General features: G+C 41.0%; 2 protein-coding genes across 2 annotated transcripts; both read left to right on the forward strand.

Annotated features, from left to right (window-relative positions):
* Positions 1-7697: 7697 nt before the first annotated feature.
* LOC133014229 (alpha-enolase-like) lies at positions 7698-8990 on the forward strand. Its single transcript, XM_061081417.1, is given in 1 exon segment — positions 7698-8990. A coding segment is annotated over 1 exon segment (1293 nt).
* Positions 8991-10948: 1958 nt separating this feature from the next.
* Positions 10949-19720, forward strand: LOC133014462 (cytochrome b5 reductase 4). Its single transcript, XM_061081703.1, has 15 exons — positions 10949-11404; positions 11698-11851; positions 12866-12966; positions 13557-13635; positions 13835-13916; positions 14017-14074; positions 14453-14546; positions 15180-15212; positions 15300-15422; positions 15609-15749; positions 16662-16808; positions 17768-17915; positions 18176-18262; positions 18497-18658; positions 19253-19720. The coding sequence occupies exons 1-15, from the start codon at positions 11321-11323 to the stop codon at positions 19305-19307; spliced, it is 1548 nt and encodes a 515-aa protein (XP_060937686.1). The 5' UTR covers positions 10949-11320; the 3' UTR covers positions 19308-19720.

A 19720-nucleotide genomic window follows, 5' to 3' on the forward strand; every position in this document is an offset into this window, starting at 1 on the left:
AGTTGGTTTTATTACTAACAATGGATTTTTTCTATGATGGGGCAAAAAATTCCATACAAAGACGTGATCTGCACAAAAGCTTGTCAGGGTTTTGCATCGCAGCTGAGAAAAAATCATTGTTTTCATTAATGACCTTCTGTACCATGGTGAGCACACAGACAAACGGAGGAGAATGGATCAAGCATGTGTGTTGAGAGTTTGCATTTTGAAACACTTTGTGTGTTTGTGGTTTCCATTAGAGGCTATTAGCTGACATGAATGCAGTCCAACCACAGCAGTTATTCTTTGTATTCTAGGTGGAACATTACTTTGAAGTCTGGGGTGACAGTAATGGTCCAGAAAGCAGACTAGTCTAATCTGTGTTTTTACAGTATCCAATCCTGTCTCTGGTACATAAGGGTGTTTGTGCTGCAGTAGTAGGAAACATTGATTTAAGAACACAGGGCTGCAGTATCACAGCAAAGTCCATTTCTTTTCACTTGAAAAACACATCTCCTATTATATAATGTATGTTATGTCCATTCTGTTGTTTCTTTTTATGTTCTCATTTTCTTTTGAGACACTCTTTGTTGTTTTATTTGGTTGTAAACACCCAATTGCAATGTGCTACAAATTTTTATTGTTGTTAGACTTGTAATTATTATTAATGGGCTAAGTGCGACGTAGAAGAGTTACAGTCAAACACTTCCACCTCAGGGTGTTTTTACAACCAAGACTAAACCTCCCGCCCTGAGGACATTTCTCTGAAACAGAAGCCTGCTGAAACAGCCACGTTGTTCCCTCCCACAGGCCTAATGGGCTCTCAGTTAGTTTTGTCCTGCTGAGAGTTTCTTTACGGGGATCATTCGTAAAGCTCTCACGCTGGCAGGGCTATTCCTGCTCGTCCTCCCCTTCCTGCTGGCGAACGGTGGAAGGCCAAGGCTGTTAGAGATGCTGCCATGTCCGGGACCTCGGGACATTCGGGCAGAAACATAGGAGCAGAAACTTCCTTGGCTCTCAGATGCTGTTTGACTTGATGAAGCTGGCGGTACACAACAGTCATTCATGAACTACAAGATAAGCTTTATTCTATCTGTATTTTACAGCTTCACAGTAAATCTGTAAGACAAGATACGAAGGAGCACTGAAAAAAACAAGAACACATTATTCGTCCAAATTGAAGTTGACATTGATGATAAAACCACAGAGTGCCTCATGACTTGAAATCCACACACAAATGAAAATATATACTTCAATGAGAGGATTCAAAAGAGTGAATGTTGTAATAACTTTTTTGCATTTACGATTTTCATGACAATTTTCCCTTTGTCGGGCGGCCGTGGCTGAGCGGGTAGAGCGGTCGTCCTCCGGAAGGTTAGAGTCTTTCCCAACTGCATGCCAAGGGGATATTGAAACCCCGAATATGCCCCACATAGAGAAAGTAGTGCTGCCCATAGATGTACTGTGTGTGTTTGAATGCGTGAATGGCAATAACCTGTACTGTAAAAGCACTTTGAGTGTTCTTCAGAACTAGAACAGCGCTACATAAATAAGGATCATTTAACATTTGACGTCACAAATTAGTATTGACTTTGAATTTTTCTATTTAACTTTCACAATTATTTTTTCAGTCTGCTTTTCTTTTTTAGTTATATACACACACACACACACACACACATACACACACACAAAATAGTATTATAATTTTACAACACATTAGATAAGAAACTTCTATGAGCAGTCTGAGTGATTTATTGGCTGCTGACCTGCTGTGAACATGGATCTGAGTTAGACACAGCCATTCGGGTTGAGGAGATTCACTTCAAAAGTTTGAGGCAGACTCGATTGTTATTGTAACACGTCAGACCCTGAGCCAAGGTCAGAGGTGAGGGGTCAGGTGGACGGTCAGTAAGAAGCCGGGGAGCCGTGCACCTCGTAGATCTCCCTGCTCCCAGTTACACCTGCATTTAACTGCTGCTCCTAAAGACTGGATAATAGTGGATTTATTAGACGTTTTACTGAGTTTAGTTTAGTCCTGTGCAATCGCCTTGGAAAAGCTTGTCTGATCAGATATTTGAAGCGGTACTAATGCACATTTTAAATGTCCACTGGATCAAATGACTATGTAATGTCAAACGGGTCGCTCATAGGGAGGAACCCAAAGAAAAAGTACAGCTAATTCTTTCACTCTCTGGACCTGTAATTTTGCTTTCATTATTTTCCCGCAGTCGGCAGCTGTTTGTAGTGAAGAAGTGCAATAAACCCACCATACACAACCATCCCAGGACTAAACAGAGAAAAAGTGATAACATATGGCACATTCAACTAAAAGCAAGTTAAAGAGTTTGATGTTTTTCTCCAGAGATGTCACATCAACTTTATATGGAGATGATGTACCGGTATTTTGTAGTTCAGTTTTTCAGCTGAAATTAATCTAATTCCTTCATTTTTTTCTAAATCAATTAAACTGATGCTTGTTTATTATCTTTTAGGGACTTCAGAGCAGGAATGACCCTATGTTAGAAATTTTACAACAACTCTAATCTATTTAATGGGTCAATGTCTGAATCCTTATTCATCCAAAAACTCAGTTTAAACCCCAAACATATCTTATCTTGATTTGTAGTCAAGACTTTGAAAAGACAATTTAACCTGTTCACATGAACCAACTGATGTCTTTGGCAAATATTTTGTGTGTAGAGCATGGACATACAATGGTAGCCAAAGTCATTTGTTGATCCAAATCGCTACCTCAAACTCATGTGTTGCCATTGAAACTCTCTGGGCTGTGGCTTCATGAGTTGTCTGGTGAATTGCCTCGCGAAAAAGAAAAATCTAAGATGAAATCAAAACAATGTGTGTCTTCATACCAGGAAGTTTCGATGTCAGATTATTTCACTTGTTTCTGCCATAGGCTATTTTAGCTCTTTTTTTAACATTGGCAATTAAAATCTTTTTGTTGTGAGGGCTGATAATTTTGTCTTTTTTAATTTCTTCAAATTATTTTTTATTTTTATTTTGTCATTACATATTTGTATTTGAGAACCGAGATTTTGCAGTGCACTGAAGGAAACACAGACCTTTACGCCACATGCACAACCATATGGCCCATGCATGTGCGTTCACAACCACCATGCCGCTGGGAAATAACTGTCAACAACAACAGCAAACAGTCCACTGGGTGTGAATGTTTACACAAAGACACTGGCAATGAGACTCGAACATGTAGACAAAGAAGCAGATGGACATTAAGGTCTAATGGGTTGCTTTTGGTAAGAAGAGGTGTTTTTCACGCTGCCTGTCATCACAGCTACAATGTAAAGCTCTGGCACAGATGGGGAGTCCTGCAGGAAGTCAAGGGAAACCATTGTTAACCAGGAGACCGTGTTGAACACCATTTTGATTGAAAATTAAAATGTTCTTAATTCACTTGATTTATATCCTTTGTTTTTATATAGCATGACTGTTTACCTACATGCAAATGATCCAACGACAGCACCGGCAGTAAAACTTAAACATCTGCAGTGGTCATGGGTTTGGGATAAGTTAGTTATTTCCCTGTATTTGGGGCAAACAGATGATGAGATAACAAGGAGATATGGCAGTTTTCCCCTATTAAGCCACATGCTGTTATAACTTATTCTTATTTACAACTGAAACTGCTATAAACAATGTGCTCTATATGAACAAAAAGTCTAAAAACTACATGTAATCTAAAAGTAGCCACACATTTTTTTTTCCAATATGACAAACTACTGACCATTAAACCATATGTCCACAAGTCTCCTCACCATTAAAAGCTGGTACCGATGTTTCATGCATGATTTTAATCTGTTTCCTAAACACACAAAGACCAAATAATCACAAACAAACTAAAATAAATGGTTTATGCAATAATACTACACACTATTAAACGGTTTAGAATATACGATCCTGACAGAACCTTTCAGTCATTCACATTCGACCATCACCAAACTCTTGTTCCACTCACTGATCATCCAGCTCTGACGTGCACTACATGCAGGTTCAAGGGGCAAAAGAGAAAAGAGAAAAAATTGCTGTCTTCCATCTTTATTTAGTCGGAGGGACCGACTCAGTTTTGAATAAGACGATCAAACCATTAATTACAGTCGCACATGATCCATATTTCTATTGGCTAATGTCATGTATATTCCAGAAGACATTTAAGGTTAAGCCTTAAAGTTGCAGTGTGTAGAATTTAGTGAAATAGAGGTGTGAAGTTGCATGTGGCAGCTGAATACCCCTCACCTCATCCTCCCCTTCCAAACATGAAAGAGAACCTGTGGTAACCTTCAGTTTTCATAAAAACTCAAAGGGTGCTTAGTTTGTCCAGTTTGGGCTACTACAAGAATAAAACAATCCTGTGTGCCGGCTGCAGAGCTTAAAACAAATTGCTGCTCTACCTGCTTCAGTGCACATGCAAGGTAATTATGTACTTACAAGTCCGTAGGACGTTAGATGGGGGCAAAATGAGGGGGCGTACAACAACACCTGAGAAAAGAAGCTGTATCCGGCCAGAAACACTCAGTTCACATTTGGGGTCAGATTAATCTACGTCGCATCAAATGATGAAGGCAGAGTGAGGTCAGGACCTCAGAATATTACAGGGAGAAGCCCAACAGTTCCCACAGAGAGAACAAGTAGAAACTTCTCACTCAGCTAATGTATAGCTACAGGGGATGCACACATGATGGGGTGCTAATTGCAATTCACATTATAACTTTTACAAGTTACACCCAATTAGTGCAGTGTATAAAACACACACACACACATTCAGTAGATTTACTTTCTGCTGCCTGCAGTAATTCACCTACCAGGTGGTATTACTCACCAAAGATAAAGACATAATGAAGTTAAATCTCTGCCAACACCAACTGTGTCTGTGTTGCACCAGCCTGGAGCTTCATCCTGCCGTTCCAGGCTGCCCATACAACTTGGCTGAAATGTGGCTTAAAGCTCTGTAAACAGCACTTCTGTGTCTGCGTGGGAATAATCAGTCTCCACGAAGGGTTGACCCCAACAAAGAAACTGCTCCTCCAGAAAAATTATTCAAACTGCTTCTGTCGCAGCACAGCAGCCTTCTCTAGTGATTTAAGTGCTTTTCTACGGAGTTTTGTGAACTCAGCTTATCACAACGTTCAAAAAGCCAATTGTCACTATAGGAAATAATACATTCATTCATTTATCTAAGCAAATAATCCTTTTAAATGTAAATATGAACTGTGCAAGTCAATAGATTTGTATGCTTTAGTCTCAATGATTATGACAATTGGTCACAGTGGATACAGTCTTTTCTGAATAATGATACAAATATCATCTTGATTCACACTTAACACTGTGTCTTCTAATTTCCTCTCTGCTTGGTCTTGTGATCCCTGCTTCTCCCAGAGGGACACCCCACCAGCCACCCTCAACCCCCAACGCCAGCAGTGTGGTGGCCCCACAGGGCGGCCCGCTTGTCCATGGCCAGTGTTTGTGAAAGGGCCTCTAGCCGTCCTGCACCGTGGCAAATGAGGCGCGTGACTCATCAGACCAAACATGGGATTAGCCGGTAATGATCTGGCAAATGGTTTTGAGATTGTAATTATGTGGCCCTGTGTTGGATCCATGGGGAGAGAGGAAGAGCTGGGTGGAGTGACAAAAGACAGAGAGAGAGAAATGGGTGGAATAAAAGACAAGCGATGGCACAGTGGATGCATACAGCACCTCACAAAACAACAACCATTACACTTTTAGAAGCACTTGTTAAGTCACTGCCACAATATTTAGTTTGACATGTGTGCAGAACAGAATTTAACTCAGTGTCCGCTTGACTCATATTGCAATGTTATGGAAGAGAACAACACTTAAACCAGCACAAAAAAAAAAGTTGTGGACCCTTAAAATCTCAGTTTTTTGACATTTGCTGCCATCTGCAGGTAGTAAAATAGAACTACATGCTGTAGTCGTACATGTTGTAGTTCTATGTATAAACTGTTTGGACTTCTGGCTGATTGTTCCAGCGACTTCAGCACAGCAGAATATAAAGAGACACAGTGAAAAGGGCAGAAATCATAAACTATTACATCCAATCTTTTGAAAGCCTCTAAAACCACACATGAAAATAAAGCAAAAAGTCCAACTGGTCAACAGTAGCACAATTTTCTATTTTCACAATTCTCTATTTTCTCATGATATATTTTACTAACACAAGTGCATATAATCATGTGAATATCACCAAAAAATGCTGGTGTAAATAAAATATGATTAAGCCATGGTGGAGGATTGAATGGATGCATTGATGAAACGTCCTGCATCATACGATGGTTTCCCAGAACTAACAGTGTTTACAAATGTGTAGAGAGCTGGGGAAGTATATCTGTATTTTGATTGAAGTGCATTACATTGCAATGAGCTCAGGGCTCTCACGTTTAACTGTTGGAATTTAGGGTTTTTTCCCCTTCTAAATAAAGTGTATTGCAGCAAACTAATGAGAACGCTTGTTGGCCATTCAATCAGTAAAGACTTCTAGCCTTTCCTGACTATAGTTATGCTTGCAACATGACGAGGGCGGTTCGACCCCATCCAAGTCTTCTCCAGGTTCAAACCTCAAGGTGGAAAACGGCCGGTCTTCCTCTTCAAAGTTCATCCCTGGACTTTTTGTGTGCAGTTTTTTCTGTGCTTGCCTAGATTTACAATCTAGAGAAAGATCATCTGTTTGGACAGAATAGTGTGTTTCACTCCCTCAAAATACATTTGTGTCACAACAGCACCCCCCTGAAGATATTTATATGGTTTTAAGGAATGGGCGTGACAAAATAACTGACTAGCGCCCCCTAAAGTGAAGTCCCGGCACTAAGATTGGCCGACATGTACAAAAATCGATATGGGAAATTTGTCTTTTCATGACTAACAATAAGTCTGATGAACTTCATTAGATCATCTTCAAACTCTATGAATGTTTTCTCAACAAGACGGAGATATAAACTACCTCGGTGTATATGATTTCATCACACGGTATGACCGTGTTGTGGCGTGACATTTTGATGATTCGCCAAAAAAAAGGGATTCATTATAGCTCCTCTGTGCTTCGTTCTTTCAGCCTCAAACCTCATACACACATTCACAGTCCCGCCCTGATCAGATCCATATCAATATTGACTCATCATTACAGCGCCATCTGCTGGCTACAGGTAGTGACATGTTTTAAACTTCGATGAACTGCTCTTGGCTGCTTTACAATATACAGCTCAAATGAGCTGTACATATAAAAGAACACTTCAAAGGATTCATTAAGCAAATAATTATTTTTTGTCAGTTTGCTTAAATGTCACAGTGTCAGTGATGTTAGAATCCTTTGATGTAAAGGTCAAAGATTTATAAGATCTGAAGAGAGAAAAGAGTGTTTTTGACCTGAAAAGATCTAGTCTAGTATAGAGATAGCCTTAGCACCACCGACTGCCAAAAGGAGGTAAGCCTCGTTTTAAAACTAAAATAGTTAGTGTAGCAGTCGCATACAAGAATATCAACAGAGAAGGAGGCTCAGATAATTGTGGATTTGGATTCAATGATAAATCTTGGTCATTAGTTTGTGAAGTAAACAGTTATAGCTTTCATTACAACAGCATCAAGACTCCAGTGTCAGAGCAGAAGAAGAAACTCTGCCACTGACATTTAAACCTTCAACTTGTCTGCGGTTAACATCAAGGTCCTGCACGATGTCTATTGTCAAGATCCACGCTCGAGAGATCTTTGATTCTCGTGGAAACCCAACTGTGGAGGTCGACCTTTACACTGACAAAGGCTTGTTTAGGGCGGCTGTACCAAGTGGAGCATCAACTGGAATCTACGAAGCCTTGGAGCTCCGGGACAATGACAAGTGTCGCTACCTTGGGAAAGGCGTCTCAAAGGCTGTAGAAAACATAAACTCAGCCCTTGCACCTGCACTTGTCTGTCAATATGTATCTGTGGTTGAGCAGGAGAAAATTGACCAGATGATGATTGAAATGGACGGAACAGATAACAAATCCAAGTTTGGAGCAAATGCGATCCTGGGTGTGTCTCTGGCTGTTTGCAAAGCTGGTGCAGCAGAGAAAGGAGTCCCCCTGTATCGTCACATTGCTGACCTCGCAGGAAACCCTTAGGTTATCCTACCTGTGCCGGCCTTTAATGTGATCAACGGCGGCTCTCATGCAGGAAACAAGCTCGCAATGCAGGAATTCATGATCCTGCCCATTGTTGCGAGCACCTTCAAAGAAGCCATGCGCATTGGAGTCGAGGTCTACCACAATCTCAAAAACGTCATCAAGAAGAAATATGGACAGGATGCCACCAATGTAGGAGATGAAGGTGGTTTTGCCCCAAACATCTTGGAAATCAAGGAAGCGCTGGAGTTGGTGAAAGAGGCCATTGCCATAGCAGGATACACAGATGAGGTTGTGATTGGTATGGATGTGGCAGCATCTGAATTCTACCGTGAGGGAAAATACGACCTGGACTTCAAGTCTCCTGATGACCCAAACCGTTACATCACTCCTGACGAGCTGGCTGATCTCTACAAGAGCTTTGTGAAGGATTATCCAGTGGTTTCCATTGAGGATCCCTTTGACCAGGACGACTGGGCTGCCTGGACCAACTTCACTGGGAGCATGGACATCCAGGTCGTTGGAGACGATCTGACTGTTACCAACCCCAGTCGCATCAGCAAGGCTATGGAATCCTGCAACTGTCTGCTGCTGAAAGTCAATCAGATCGGCACAGTCACCGAGTCGATGAAAGCCTGTAAGATGGCGCAGGAGAGCGGCTGGGGTGTGATGGTCAGCCATCGCTCTGGCGAAACTGAGGACACCTTCATCGCAGATTTGGTGGTCGGCCTTTGCACTGGACAGATCAAGACTGGGGCACCTTGTCGCTCTGAGCGTTTGGCCAAATACAACCAGATTCTTAGAATTGAAGAGGAGTAGGGGGACAAGGCTCAATTCACTGGAAAAAACTTCAGAAAACCATTGTAAATGGATGACGCATTTACTTCACATACAAATGGATTCACACACAAATACATAGGCAAAACACATTGAATCTTGATTAATATAGTAACTAATGTAGACCCATTCATGTGCTTACTGTGGTTTATAGACAGAACAAACTGTAGTGACTTTTGACATTACATGACTTACTAATTGTGATGAAAAAAGCTGCACTGCAGAAAAAAAATAAAAATAAAAGACTCCAGTGTCAGGCCCTCGGTCCTCCAGAGTAGGATTGTACCTGGATCACAGTGCAGGTGTTCTGTCCTTCTACACGACTCTGACACCATGACTCTCCTCCACAGAGTCCAGACCACACTCACTCAGCCTCACTATGCTGGAGTTAGGCTTTATTATGGATCCACAGCTGAGTTCTGTAAATCAAATAGACTTGAGTCATTAAAAGCAGGGCTTTAGATTCTGTGTTTAAATCTTTAACTTCTTTTGTCTCCATGTTTGTTGATCAAAGTTTGTTGTGGTGACGTTTCTGCTCGGCACAGAGATCAGCTGTCAATCAAACTCCGACCTTCCAAAATGACAAATCTGCGGCCGAGTCTGCAACCGTCCAGCAGCATCTGGAATAAAGACATCAAATCAGCAGTTGCCATGATTCCCAGTTAAACTGGAACAACGGCTGACAAACCACGTCCCTACGCATATTTATGTGAATTTTACATTTTGTTTCCTGTCTATGTGTGTTGTATTTATTGTGTTTTTATGTTTTTATGTTCATTGTATGCACCATGGCCAGGCCTGATTCTTCTGATTCTGATGTCACTAAAATGTTTCTGAAACTCAGCCATCTATATGTTGATATTCACACCTGTGCTTTATACTAACCATAAATATCTGCGGTGAATAGGATCAAATACTAGAACTGTTTGATTCTGTCTGTAACATGTTTCACTTCACCAGCATTAAAACGTCAACGCTGCCAAATCATGACTCAGTGCACACGTGCCTTTATTGTGAAGTCGGAGAACTTGTCCTTGAATCCTCTTAGCAGATTAGCCTCTCAGAAGCAAACCCTTCAGTTGCCATGATGGAAGTGAGACGAACACTGTTTTACACTGTAACTAAACACAACATCCAAGCTGAGTGAGATGCCTTGTTTGCACAATGTCAGATGAAAACCAGAGGGATTCAGAGGAGGATGACGATTCTGACAGTGACAGTGAGTCAAGTGGAAACGGTTCATCTTTCACTGCCTCTCTCAGCAGCTTCATTTCAGGTGGGTCACTCACATCTTTCTGTTTTTTTTAAATTAAATTCTTTAAGGGAAAGCACCACTATTAATGATGGCTTTGCTCACTTTAAGGGACTCATTAGGTCCTCTTCATCGCAGCAGCCATTATTACCTTGGCATGATCACGAGAACCAATGAGGATCAGAAAACATTCCCTCCCTCTTTATAGCAGATGTTTCTAATGTAGTGAAGAAAATCTAATATCTGGGTGACATCGGTAAAGATGACGATGACGATGTGCAGCATCAGTGCTGTAAACTGCACAAGCCAACATGTCAGCACTCAAATCTTCCATTTGTATAGATGATTTTAAAATAGCCCTGTTTTTAACCTACTGTTCTCCACTTTGCACAGCACACTTACTGTAGGGTGCAGCTACAGTCATGCAAAACGGATAAAGCATCAGGTGGCATTCAGAATTTTGCACTTGAACTAATATGAAGGGTATAGTTGAATGTAATGCAGCTATTATTACCGTTAACATAACAAATGTGCTTCTATTAAACTGTTGAAATATCTAATGTATACAGACGTTGCAAGATAAGGTCATATTCATTTAGCCAATGTTTTAAATTTAATTGTTTGTAATGTGTCAGTGGAGGATGACGGACAGGAAGCGGTGCAGCGTCGCAGCGTCGCAGCGTGATGACACCGTGTGTTGACGATGAGGTCAGAATGTGCGACGGTGGTTGTAGTCCTCACGGAGGCGTAAAACTCTAACGCTGGATTTAGCTCTTAATTCATCTCTGGACGCGAAGGAACGAGCGGAGTTTGCGTGCATGTGATGGAACTAACGCTTTAAATATGAACGTTCATCAAAATGTAATACGGCGATGTATAATTAGCTGTTATACGCGAGGTTGCTCGTTAGCCTAGCTTAGATTAGCCTCCTAGCTAAGCAGCATTGCCTAACACAGTTTTTAAAGTTATGTTTGACAACACCGAGGAAGTCTGTCGCGGCAACACCCAGCAGTCAGTGTGACTACAGGCTGTCGTTCATGTGTTCCTGTGGTAAACTGGTTAAATAGGGTTTCTCCGGCACTGGGACTGTCTCCGAAGCGTTTCCAACATGTTGAACATCCCGACCCAGTCCTTCCCTGCGACCAGCTCCCAGCAGCGGGTCTCAGCCGCCGGGCAGTCCGGGAGGAGCAAGGTACCTCCACCTCCACAGCACCTTGACATGTTCTTTATACACTGAGTTGACCTGCTTTACAAAACCTGACCGAGACAGATATACTTCAATATGAAATGCACAGTTCGAGGCTAAATCTTGGGTTATTTCACTGTGTTGGTTTCATGAAGTATTCTGGTGTCAATTTCAAATGAAAGTGGCATGCAAGCATTATTCTGTAGGATGAAGATGATGCTTTACAGTTGGTCTTAATGGCTCTTCACACATCTCCAGATGAGAATGAAACTAACGTGACTCTGCCCTTACCCGATCAGGTGGCCTTGAAGCCTGGTCACAGTCTCATGGACTGGGTCCGGTTCGCCAAGAGTGGTAAAGATCTGACCGGGCTCAGAGGACGTCTGATCGAAGTGACCCAGGAAGAGCTGAAGAAACACAACACGAGAAATGACTGCTGGACCTGCATTCGAGGTGAGCCCACGTGTTTGTGTCGTTGCGTGGTCGTTTATCCTAAATATGAGAAGATGAGCCGAACTCGGTTTGGTTCAATCAAGTATTTATTTAGAAAGCAATGAAAAAGTTGAACAACAAAGCAATGGGCACACAGCACACTGCCCGGCACTCTAGCAGCACCGGACAGTCCTGAGTCACATCAAAATGCCTCAATCAGCCGGCGTCTGTCTTATTTTATAACAGTCCTTCGTTCTTCCTCGATAGTGCGCAGGCGTACTGAAGTGAACAGGAGCCACTCCCAATCTCACTCCTCCTCTGATAGTTGCGAGGCAAAATGTTCCCTTCTTGAAAGGCCTTGACACAGCTGATGCCATGTCGGTCGAACTGTTGTTGTTGGAGTAGAGAATTTAACTCCTTGAACTCTGTCTGATGTCGAATGCAGCTAAGGGAATTCTGCTTTAATATCAAAAGTTAGAAATGAGAACAAGTAAAAGATTCATGATTAACACCAAGCAGCAACGGTTATTAAAATCATTTGTATGAAGGCATAATATCTGACCCAAACTGCTCCTGTCCCAATCCATCTATCTTTTTAGTTTAGAGTTCAGTCAGACACAGACTAGCTAAAATTTGAAATCCTAACAGTTGACCTGGAACAGGGCTGGTTCCCACTATGGAGGACACTTAATGGCAGTCAAATGATCCTCGATTCCACTTTGACCTGAAGTAGTGTTTTAGAGTGGTGTGTTCCAGACTAAACAGCCCATTAGGAATGACAGCTAGACCAAACCACTGACTGCACCCTCACAGACTTGCTTCTCCCCCAGTGTGCAACTGGACTCTAGGATGAACTGATTTCAAATGTTTGGGTTTCAAGGTCATAACCTGAGTCATACAATTTACAATTAAAAAGGTTTTATTGAATTCCTGAAAATTCTTCTCTACAGGAGTTAAGACAGACATGGATGTTAATCATAATGAAGTGGTTGTCAGAGGTATTAAACCCTGAGGTGGGGTTTCCTATGTTTTCAGGTATGGTGTACAATATCAGCCCCTACATGGATTACCACCCTGGTGGAGAAGAGGAGCTTATGAAAGCAGCTGGGATTGATGCCACAGACATCTTTGATCAGGTATGTAAGGTCAATCAATCAAATATTCTCAAATCACAATTTGCCTCTTAGGGCTTCACAAGGTCCCTTAACAAGAGTGAGGAGAAACTACCAAAACCTCAGAGAGAGTCAGTGATTGATCCCTCCTCTGGAAGGGACAGAAGTGTAATAGATGACAAATGTAGTAAAGAAAGTTAATAACAAATTTAACTATTCCAAGTTCAAGGTGCAGTCCTAATTTTCCAGGTACTGCAGTCACAATTAAAAATGACTTTAACCTTGATGATTGAAATAGTCCAAGAGTTAATTCAGCACTGTAATTAATTGGTGTTTATTATTTGGAAATTATTTTCAACTGGTGAAAGATAGTATCATTAACTTACAAATATTAGCCACATGCTTGGTCTTTATTGCTCACTGTGGCCAATGGATGCCTGCCCAAGCAGGAACTATAACTTGTTCCTCAAACAGAGCGTAAACAAGACCAAGGTCATTGGGAGGACTAGGGCTAATTTTGTTTTGGTGGCCTTGTGAGTGCTGTAACTTGTTAAATGTAGGTGTGGGCAGCCTTTGCATTTGTTGCTATAGTAATGTGCATGCTTGTTACACAGGTGCATCGTTGGGTGAACTATGAGTCCATGCTGAAAGAGTGCCTGGTGGGCAGGATGGCCACTAAAACTGCAATTAAAGGTACACACACTCACACACACACACACACACCTTTTGACATTTCATTTAAATTTGTTTAGGGTTAATACTTGTAGCTCAGAATCCATTTTCAGTCATGTCCTGCAGAGGAGTGTAATATTTAGTAGTAGTGTGACAGTGAGTCTAACCCTATTCTAAAGTTAAATCTTTGCTATAGTGTTATTTCTGTTTTTCTTCTCAGCCATCATCCCTCCTCCACCACTGACTGGACTCGCCCCACCTACATCATTGGCCCCTCCCTCCGACAAAGACTCCCGACCTCGGTATAAAACATAGGAAATATGATTCACACATTTATACATAAAGGCATGAGCACATTCATACTTAAACTTCATTATTGTCTCCTGTCTGTTGTTGATGTAGGTACGACTGGTTCCAAACTGACGCGACTGCTCATGTAGTCATTTATGCCAAAAGAAAGGTAACTCCTCCTACACACAACCATGAGGCATCAGGCTAGTAACTGATCCCATAAACTGCTTTCAGACCACAACTCTGAATAATCTCCTAAAATTATCCTGGAATAGCTGCATGTGAGAATGGAAATGCCCGGGTCAGTTACACCCGAAATAATGGTAAACTCTGGATAATGAGCGAGTCCATGTGAGAACACATCAGAAGATTATCCAGACAGTTCACTGAGAGCGACTGAGCGTTTTGATGACATTTTAACATGTTATAGATGCAAAACTGAAAAAAAAAAAAAAAAAGAATACAAATATCTCTTGGTAAGAAGAGGTGCCTTACACGTAGACTTTTAAAGGTGACATATTTCTGCTTATTGTTTCTGTTCTGTCAGATCCCCAGCTCAGGCTGCACAACTGTTGACCTCAAGGCGGGTGTTCTACGACTGGAAGTACTGCTTGGCAAAATGTCCTACATGATACATTTCCGTGAGTAGAGATGTGGCTTTCTACATTTACTTGTGTTGTCCTCAGTAAGAATATAACTAAAACACACTTGTAGTTTACTCCCTGTGTCTCTTCTCTCTCTCCGCTGAAGCCCTTTGTAACTTCTGTTTGTGAAAAAAGTTTGTTTGTTACTGCCAGTATTAGCTGTTGTTTTAGAAGGTGGTCATCCAGTAGAGTGGGGTTAATAACAAACAACTACATTTGTGTATTCCTATTATATAATTCCTGTCTGCGGACAACAGAACAAGTACCGTACATGTGTACAATGAAGTAAATCACATTGAATACATCATGTCAAAGCTTTATCATGACCTATAGTTGTGACACACATGATGTGCTATATTGAGGCACAAGTATTTAACAAACATGAACCACTGCTGCTCCATTAAGATACTACACAAAACAGACTGACCAGTAAATGTAAAACTCCTGAGTAGTGTAATGTAACTCATAGTTTTCAGTTGTTGTTTTCGTTTTGTCACTGAGGTGTTGTTGTCTGTTGGGTTTTTGTTGAAAGTATGCCGTCAGACAAGGTACCGAGTGATTAAACATGGACACAGACATAATATTCAGAATTTGTTTGTAAAGTTATTGTTTGTTTTCCTCCTCGTTCAGGTCTCACTGATGAAGTTGAGGAAAATGTTTCTGGTAAGACAACAGGTTGATTCTGTTTGACAAAAAGGTTTTTTAAATCTGTGCTTAAGTAAATTTTTCATATATCATTTGTTTCAACAGTCCACAGTGCTTTCTCAGTGGGAAAGATCCAGGTCACGTTACGGAAACGGTCTCAAGGCAAATGGACAAGTCTCGGTCAACCACTTGAATTCCACAACTCATTTCTATACAAAAAAGACAGAGGTGAGATTCCAAGTCAGAGAAATCAGAAGTATAAGAAAGATTGTGCAGGCTCCACACAGTGGGAGGCAATTCCTCCTTCATGTTCTGTATCTTTATTTTAAGCTTTATTCAGATGACATCTGACATTTGCTCCGCTATCAGGAACCCAACTAAAAAGTAAAAACGACATCACTGATCTTTTCTCAGCTCCCTACTACCGGGATTGTGTGTTGGTGTCTAAGACTGAGGTGAACCACAACACCCATGTGTTCAGACTGCAACTCCCTCGTGGGACTGTCATGCATGTGCCTGTTGGAAAACATGTCTACCTCAAAGGCCTCATTCAAGGTAAGAACTCAAGCAACAGACAACAGACAACAGACACTGTACAGGATACAATGACAGGACATCTGCGAAGTTTATCTTACTGCTCACTGAACCCCCTGAAAAGAAGACTTAACTGCATCATACAGAGGTTTTTCTGATATGTAGTCGATCATAATTTTTTAGATTTTGATCCACACAATCAGGTGATCAGTTCACATCAAAAACACAATATCTTTTTTCAGTGTTGTATAATGTATATTAGAGGTTTATGAAAACCTACAGTTGTTTTTTGCACATTTTTCCTATATTTTACAGGATTTTATTAAGTATTGAATAGGTTTTTAAACATGGCAACATAAACAATGTCCTTTAGGTGGCACCAAACCTTTCTAAAGCAAGTCTTCACTCTCATGGAGAGCACTATAGATCATCATTACATAATATAGTATTGTATGAGTTTAAACGTGTCTCAAAATATGGTCCAATCTTCATCTATGCTACACCTATGAACAGATTTCAATAAACACACAAATCATCGTGTGGTTCTTGTCCTTCCTGAATACATCATTAAACATTCAAAGTGTATGTTGGTATCTGAACTCTGCGGCTAATGTCTTCAACAAACATTTGAGTTGATTTGGAGTCAAAAGTTTCCAAACTAAGTCCGATCAGGGATTACATGTTTGTGAATTACTTTCATCGATACACTCTTCGCTCAGAGTTTGATTTGCAAGTTGCATTTGCAGATCTCAGAAATCCTCTGCTCATCAGTTGTCAATTTGCATAAAGCTGGAAGGGGTTACAGAGTCTTTTCATAAAGTTTAGACCACACACACACACACACTGTCTATTTTCAGACTGGACTGGGCCCAATATATTTTATACAGTTGTATTTGATATAAAGTTTGTTTTTGTCCTGTTGTCCACATCCAGACAGCGAGGTGGTGAGGCCGTACACTCCAGTAGATGAGAACCTGGCAGCGGCCTCTCAGCGCTCCTCACAGGACTCAGATCTCTACCTCATGATCAAAGTTTACCCTGATGGAGTGTTCACTCAACACCTCAACAACATGCACACTGGTGAGTCACCAGGCTGTCACATGACTTTTAGAAGAACTTTATTAGGAACACCTGTTGTTAAAATATCAAAATATAGCCTGTAAAGAAATATTTAAAGTTTTACATGGTGTGGTTTAGGACTCACTGAAATAATAACATATGCCATCAGACAATAATAATGTTACAAAAATATTACATTTACTCATCTGCTTTAAAATGATTTGGAAGTAAATATAATATAATGACATTCTATGTTATATGTATAATGATATCAAAACTATGATTCCAGATCCATTATTTTAAGGTGTGGGCATTATTGCTCTTTTACTAGTTATGAATGTTTTAGTTATAGTTTTGGATTCATACTTTTTTATTGAACTGAGTTTTTGAGTTGCTCTTTGTTTTTGGCTAGGGACATTTCTTTAGTGTAAAGGTGGATTCAGAGTTTCCCATCACATCCTTTTTAATTTGCTTTTGTTAAAGTTATTTACAGCTGCTCTCTCTAGCAAAATATTGTCTCTTACTACCTGGTAAACTTGATTAGCAAGGCTAACTGGGTTAGCTTTTAAAGGAAATGATTCTGATTAAAAGTACAACCATTTTGAATCAACCTGGTGCAGTGACCTTTCTGTATCTCTTAAACTTTCCAAAGGGGATTTGGACTCACTTCAAACAGACTCTGTCTTCTGATATTATTCACAAAAAAGGGAACTGATGCTCCCTGCTGGGGTTGCTTTAGATGTCAAGAGGAAATTAACTTGTGGTTATGATGTAAAGTGTAAGTTTTGTAACTCACATTGATTGTCTCTTCATAGGCTTATGAAAAGAACTCCCTTATTCTCAAAGTAGGCACAACATTTCGGACTAACCAAAACAGTCTCTTATTTTTCGAAACCTATAACATGTCTCTAGGTTTTTACTTTATTATCTATTGGATTATTTCTGGGTTTGTTATTCACCTGTGTGTTGTTACTCTGCAGGAGACCATATATCCACTAGTGGTCCAGAGGGTACCTTCACTGCCCGCCCCCTCCGTGATGTCACACACCTCTACCTACTAGCAGCAGGCACAGGATTCACCCCGATGGCTCGCCTCATCCAGCTGGCGCAGGACGTCGACACCATCAGGTGGGAACTGTCAGGAGTCTGGAGGCAAAACACACATTCATACAAACTGTATTGTTCATATTATTATTACCATTTAAAATATAATTTCTTTGTTTTACAATGGTAAAGCTACCACTCATGACTAGGACAAATAGTACTGTCCCAGTCATCCTACTCAACGCAAACCACAACACAGTTTAGAGAGAATGGCCGTGGTGTGTTCTGCTCAACTGATCCAAGGCTTTGCCTGATCAATTCCTGACACGGTTGTGTGTTCTCAGAAAAACCAAGCTTCTCTTTTTTAACCGGCGGGAGGAGGACATCTTTTGGCGCCGTGACCTGGATGACCTGGCTGCTAACAATGAGAGGTACTGCAGCAGTCTGATTGTGTTTAAAGTCTTCCAATGTTTTTCCCTGTTCCAACCTGACCTGCAAATATTATTAATTAACATTCAAATAAATTAGGTGGTGGAGAGTGTAAGAAAGTGGATATGTTAGCTGCTCTGAATTGTGAAAAGTAAAATGAATGTGACTCACTGATTGAATTGGATGAGCTGCAATGTGAATAGCTCATACATGTGTGTGTGTGTGTTGTATGTTAGGTTTCAGGTTGAGTACGTCCTCTCTGATCCCTGTGAGAGCTGGTCTGGCAGGACGGGTCGAGTTGATGAGACAATGCTTCAGGATTTCCTCAACAGACCTGATGGGTCTAAAAGCTACGTGTGTGTGTGTGGCCCCTCTGCCTTCACAGAACTCACCATGGGGTGTGTATTAAAACCTTTACTATAACTAAATAAACTTTGCTGCACTCAACATGTGCTCGGACAAAACTTCATCTCCAGGAATAGGCAGAGAGTCAAGTTAGAGATCTGTAGTTGCATCGCCATCAGGCAGACAGGGTCAGAACATCAGGCTGGAACCTAAAGAAAAAAAACTTGATGTTGAAACAACTGATCAGGGGAAACCTCTGTATTTCCTTCCCCCACTCAAATTTGGTCTAAAGCAACTGTCATAGCAGCAAATTATCTGCTCCTCCAAGTTTTGTGGGTGTGGGTGTCATCTCCTCATGACTGTTGTTATAGATGTTTCTTCTGCAGGAGATCCTTCTGCAGGAGATCAGTGGCACCCAATCCTAAAATGTTCTTAAAGGTTAATCGATTAAAAGTAAAATGAACCATACCATACAAATTATTTACTGCTGAAAAAAGAATGTCCCTCCAGATACAGAGAGGGATGAGAGATTTTCTTTTTGTTTTCTCTATCTGTCCCTGTGTCATTAGTCATTAATGTCTCTTCTTGATGAACTGTACCTGTTTCAGGAGTTTGACCTCCTGTCCTCTTCGTTCTTCTTCTTCCAGGTTGTTGAAGCAGCAGGGCTTCAGTGAAGCAGAGCTCCACCCATTCTGCGGCTGATGTGCTCCACCCTGCAAAGACTGTGTGTGCCTGGGAGGGAGAACGAGAGCGATTTACTTTTAACTTATAAACCAGTGTTTGTGATAAATCTATGCACAAAGGATGCGATGATGCTGACTGAAGTCAAACAGCACAGCCTGTCAAGACAACCTGTGTGGAGCAGTTAGTAGATTTCATTACATCTGAGCTGAAACTTGTAAATATCAGTGTAGAAATAAAGGCAGGAACACAGACTGGCTGAAAGAGGAGGAATGAATGGGATCATGTAAATTGATGATGTACTGTATATGCAAAGACAATGTTTTTGTTTGAGTTGCAGAGGATCTTCTGCAGACACGGTTTACGTACATGCAGCTACAGTTACACCACTGCAGTGCAATAAAAATGTGGGGACATTCTCACCAATCCCCCAA

The sequence above is a fragment of the Limanda limanda genome, chromosome 11 (assembly GCF_963576545.1).
Source record: "Limanda limanda chromosome 11, fLimLim1.1, whole genome shotgun sequence".
Taxonomy (NCBI): Eukaryota; Metazoa; Chordata; class Actinopteri; order Pleuronectiformes; family Pleuronectidae; genus Limanda; species Limanda limanda.